At 32.5% G+C, this 6,046-nt stretch overlaps 1 protein-coding gene across 1 annotated transcript in view; it reads left to right on the top strand.

The window, feature by feature from the left end:
* Positions 1 to 2,130: 2,130 nt before the first annotated feature.
* Positions 2,131 to 6,046, top strand: part of IntS8 (integrator complex subunit 8) — a 307,298-nt gene continuing 303,382 nt past the window's right edge. The window contains exon 1 of the mRNA XM_090392448.1: positions 2,131 to 2,303. Within this exon, the coding sequence (XP_090248574.1) occupies positions 2,183 to 2,303 (121 nt within the window). The 5' untranslated portion in view covers positions 2,131 to 2,182. The remainder of the gene's footprint in view (positions 2,304 to 6,046) is intronic.

The following is a 6,046-nucleotide window of genomic DNA, read 5'->3' as shown; positions in this document are numbered from 1 at the left end:
GGACAGATCAAGGGGTCTCCCATGAAAATTGTATGAGTGTGGTTCATAAGTGTTAGAACTAGGTTTTTTGTTTATAGGGTCGTGAATGGGCGGAATGGATGCTAGGGACGGTTGCGATTGCTTCCTCACTAAATTAGTTCAAGGAAAGGTATGGTAGTAATTATATGAATAATGGTTAATGTATCGATGATAGATCTCCATTAATCATTCTTCTGAATCCATGTAAATATTCCTATAATAATAATCCTGTGGCTTTCTCTCTTTGACAGGGTTGCAGCTGATTACTAGGGAGATAATTACGAAGCATGGTGATTTCCCGTTGCCTTCCTTGAATAATTTTTTTTCTTTTTTTTTTTTCTTTTACATTTTATTATGTCTCAGTATAAGTTACATACAATAATAATATTTACAGTATTTACAATAAGGATTATACAAAATTTTTTTTTTTAATTTAATTTAATTTTATTTTATTATTATTTTTTTTTATGTCCGAGATGAATTGCATACATAGTTGCTGTAGTAATTATATGTATATAATATTTATAACGCATTGCAAGTGTGTATAACAGATACTTGCAAGTTAGTAATTTTCTTCCTCGAAGCTTAGCAGAGCTTATCTGAGGAAGATAATAGATGACAGAGGGTGGTGGTTTCATGGTTGTGTTCCTATAGTGGTCACAAGCCAGGTGTTGATTTTACTGTTTGTTGGTACGTGCTTGAAGGACTTCGTCTGCTATTACAGTTTAACTTTTTTTTTTTTTTTTTTGTGCAAATAGGGTTGGATTTAGACATGGTGTGTTTGTTTCTTTGTGTTCTTGTAGTGGTAGTTTTTTGAGAGGGGGGGTTGTCGTAGGTTTGTGTGTGTTTGTATGTGTGGTGGGGGAGAGAGAAACAGGAATTGCTCTAATTTTCATTCTCGCTATAATATTTATATAGTGCCTGTTTCAGCTCTCTGTATGTTCCTAGGTTTCTGTTGTCGAACGGCAGTTTGTTTATCATGTCAGGTACGTAGAAGTTTCGGGTGGATTTGCCGTAGTGATTGTTGTACTTATGTTATGTAGTTTGTTGACTGTGGTCTTGTTATTTGATATGTTGTTCTAGTTACTCTATATGTTGGGCTGTAGTAGTGTTTTAACATGACTGTGTAGTGGCGTAAGTGTTTCACCTTAAATATTTTGTGTTTTGTCCATGCTTCCTGCATAAGAGTGGGTTGTTCCCAGAATATCAGTTTTATCATTTTATCTTGCAACCATTGTAGCCTGTTAAGTCTGTAGTCTGCGCAGAATGCGTATGATGTGATTGCATATCTTAAAATGTTTTCACATAATGCTTTATAGATTAGTATTTTTATGTGGGTTGGGGCAATGTCTTTTAATCTGTATAGTTTGCTTGCTATTATCCTAAGCTTGGTATGTAGGTAGTTTGTATGGCTATTCCAACTTTGATCTGCATCGAAGTGAAGTCCAAGGAGGCGTGTTGTTTTCACCTGTGTGATGGTTGTGATTTTAGGTTCTGCACCTTGTGTATAGGAGGATGAATGTTTGATAGTGAGATATTTAGTTTCTATGGGCAGGGTTTGGGGATTTTTGAATATCATTAGCTTTGTTTTTCCAGGATTTATATATATGCCGTTTTCGGTTAACCAGTTAGTGATTTGATTGATGTCGTGTTGCATATTTTTGTAAGCGATTTTTGCAGTGTTGTGAATGGAATAATAATAATAATAATAATAATAATAATAATAATAATAATAATAATAATAATAATAATAATAATAATAAATGAATCAGACACACACACGTGTCGGAAATAGTTTTTGGCGATAATGCTATCATCTTTTCCTAAACAGGCGACAGTCTTCAATAAAAAGTCTTGATTTTAATTTATATAAATTATTTTTATCAAAATAAAATTAATGTAAAAAGATTGATAAAATTCATACGATTTTTATCAATCATAAAAATTATTTTTATCAATCATGCAAAACGTGTATTTTCTCTCTTTATATTAGTATATATTTTTAATGATTCTAAACTATCCGATACTTTTATGAATTTTCGCGCTTGTTCAGCCTTTAGCGTCATGTGGCGCTTTCAACAATAAGCGTGGAATTTGTATAGAATATTTTAGATAGCGCGATTTTTGCTGCCCAGCGTGTAGCTGTTGATTTTGTTTCTTAAGTATGACGGAATTTAATCCAACAAAACCAGCCAGTCGTCCACATACTCCACTTAAAATTTTGTGGTTTGAATTTTTGCTTAATCCTTCACTTTTAGAAAAACACCTTTTGCAAGATAACCCAGGTGAGATTGTTTACAGCGGTCTGCGAATGGCGAAGCACATTTCCGTATTATACTACTTAAAAAAAAAACAAAAAACGAATAAATAACGCACGTGTCTTTTTAGTGTGCGTTATTAATCACTTTTAATATTTTTTTCAACAGAAAAGTCAAAATTTAAGACATTATTTACTACTTCATCCTGAAAAATGGCTCCCACAGATCCTTGTTTTATGGTTTAAATGAAGGCGAATATGGGCTTTTTTTTTATTTATGTTTTTATTTTTTTTATTTCAAGTGTTTCGCAGAACAGCAAATTGTTAAGAGAAAACACTCGGCCTCAAATTCGTTTGTGGTAGTGATCGCATAGTTTTCTACCGAAGTGTACCCTGACTTCATGGGAATACTATGTGATTACAATATCTCCATAAGCATTAATACTAAAGAAGGAATGTCATCGTACCAGTTTTGGGATTACTGTTTATTAGTATTTGAGGTATCTGCAGTTTGAGAAATACCTTTTTTTTTCTTTTCTTTCAGATGGCTGATTAAAAATAAATCAGAAGGAGCCAAGGTTGTCTGTCATCTTGTGTGAGCAGAACAGAATAATTTAATTATTAAACAGAGGATGAAAAAACTGAATTATTAAAAATTTAATCTCTAAACATGTACATGATGTGGAAATAATAAATGATGAATTTAAAACAAAAACATATAGTATAAAACTTCTCAGTATTCTTTGATGATCATGGTTTGTCTGTTACATGATATCTCCATGGAGAGAGACAGATGGGGACGACTCATTGCAGGAGGCTACTCCAGCTACACAGCACTGCTCCAGCCACCATTGCACTATACAATCCATTGTCTTTAATACCTCATTTACCACCTGCTGCATATACTTTTGTCTGTTAATTGCTTTAGACTTTCTTGATGGGATTCATATTAAAAATAGAGCAGTACTTTATGACAGTATTACTTATAATATCAGTTGACAAGATATGTTTGTCATGTGATTTTATTAACCCTGCAGAAGTCATGGTCGAAAAAATTGCAGCATAGGTCGCATGTATCTGAGAGATACATTCATTAATAGTATGTGCTAAAATGCGATAAAACATTAAAAAAAAATAACACTGCAAATATAATACATGATGGTTTATTTATTTTCAGTTGCAATCTAGAAATTATTGAACAAAGAAATAAACAACTAAACCAATACTATACTGACATCGGAGTTCTTGGTAATTTACTATCAAATATCACTTTCACTTTCCCATTTGATTCTCATTCTCATCATCAAACTCGAGTAACAAAATAGCTAAATCTCTTCAACATCTGATGGATTATCCAATCGATATATTTTTCCAGCCATTTTCAATGGTAAATAAAAAAACAACTAAACCAATACTATACTGACATCGGAGGTCATGGTATCTCTCAGATACAATTTACTATGAACTATCACACACCTTTACATAACACTTGTTAAACCAAAACTGACCACATAAACAGTGTGGAATATCACTCATAATATATGCATGTGCAGCTACTAATGACCTCCAAGCTATACACTGGATATGTGTAAAAATATTTATATTAAACAATTTGTTTGTATCTGTCAGATCAGCGTGATCTCTACAGGGTTAACATTCTACTTATTGGAGGTTGAGTAGCTTCTCTCTTTCTCCTGATACTGAAACAAATCAACCTGAATATGCCATTGAACTGTGAGTAGCGATGAGCACATGATATTACAATGGAGGAAATCATGTGAATTCCAAGCTGAATTTAAAAAAAAACTGACAATCAGGCAGGAAAGGGAACTGTTTTCAAATGGTAACATAAAGAATAAAACAGTCAAGAAACTATTCATATCAGTGGGGGAAATGTGTCTTGATCCCTCAACATCGCGCTAAGGGATGGTGTTCACTAGTTATTAATGCAAGATGAATGCATTAATATTACTGTAATTATTTATTAAATTTATTTAATGATGTGTAAATTCTGTTTGCTCATGCTGTTTACTTATGATTAAACAACTTGAATTAGATTTAATTTTTAAAATGGCAGAAGTTAAAGGAACTACTACTGACACTCTCGAAGAGCGAACTGAGTATGAATATAGTTATTGCTGCTGAAAGTGTAGAGAACAAGTGCTTCCTTAGATTAATTTAAGTACTAAAGTTTCTACTTCTCAAAGATATTACATCTTCAGAAATGAGAAAGAAATGCAAATATGATCCTTCCTACATACCATTTGGATTCATGTATAAAATATGATGATTGACCACAGCCCGTTGAGAGGTTTTGTCTCATAGTAGTTTGGTTCCATCACAGGAACTTAAAAAGCAACATTTTGTCAAAAGAAGGGAATCAGATGTGAAAATCATATCTTCTGAACAGCAGTCTGGTTGGCATGGGCATCCCTTGTTCGTGGGTGGGAAGAAGTGATTTTCTCAAAAAATTCATAATGTACTTGACATTTATAAGATCCCCAATTTTTTTTTTTTTTTTTTTTTTTTAAAGTGAAGTTACATATTTTTATTCAACTGAAAATATAATGTACATAAATATACATAAAAACTGAGTATATATCTCAGTTTCATCTAATGCATTTAGTCACGATAACTTAACTTTCTGTGGCTTTAAGTTTCTTAATGCCATTGTGATTGTCTTGCAGTGCCAATCTTTTTACTATGTATTTTGACACCTTGCTTTGACAACTTTAAAAAGCACTTGCTACTGATTTACTGCTGTATTAATCCTGTGATAACAAAAACACATTTTATTAGCATGTCACCATTTTATAGTAAATGGGAAACTGAGTCTCTTGCATAGTTATGTATGTATGCTGACGACAAGCCTGTAGCTGAGAGGAAACTTTTCTTAAAAGACATTTGGAAATAAACATCAGCAATATCAGAATATTTTTCCTGTTATTTTACAACATCTCCAAGGAGTTCAATGACTCATCATGGATAGGTACCGTACTCTACCCCACTACATATGCATCTCACTGTCTCTGCTACTTAATCCTCCAACTACATACAATGACACTGCTACCACCATCAACACACAATAACATCTACCTCCCACCACTGCCAACAATAGTATCTTTTTGTCTGTAAATCAAGTGTTCTCATGGCTGATTTGCCTGTGAGAAGAAAAACCTGAGTTTTGGAGAGGGGAAAAACCATGCTACCTTCATATGAAATCGGCTGAATCACCTTCAATTGAAAAAAACCCCATATAATAAAGATTCCTCATCACACTGAGAATCAAACTCTTATCTTTTCCATTGAAAGGACACTATGTCCCATTATTATTCCAATTGCTCTGTGGAGATGTTTTTTTATTTAGATAAGCAGTCAGCTTAAAATCTCAGAATATAGTGATATAGTACATATCTCTGTGGTTATGAAAGCGAACTCAAATATCATGCTCAAAGTTTGATATCACTTCACATTTTGAAATTAAAAAAAATAAGCCATAGGATAAAGGCTTGGTTATGTTTTGAATGTTGCATACATGCTTTTCAATGTTAAAAGATAAATTTGCTAAAAAAAATAAAAACTATACCATTTTCAATTATACCATTTCAAACCATATAATTATGATGAGTGAAGATATTCATCACTACTTCTTCTGGCTTTACAACTCTTTATGAGTTTTAGCTTGCAAAACAATTTTTAGCCATTATTTTCTTTTCTGTACAATATTCTTCCAATTCTTAACTTTTAAAGTTATAAAATATTCTTGTAAAT

Source organism: Typopeltis vanoorti, chromosome 1 (genome assembly GCF_054136105.1).
Source record: "Typopeltis vanoorti isolate ZY-2024b chromosome 1, IOZ_Tvanoo_1.0, whole genome shotgun sequence".
In the NCBI taxonomy this organism is placed as follows: Eukaryota; Metazoa; Arthropoda; class Arachnida; order Uropygi; family Thelyphonidae; genus Typopeltis; species Typopeltis vanoorti.
This window is presented reverse-complemented; position numbering and strand designations above follow the sequence as displayed.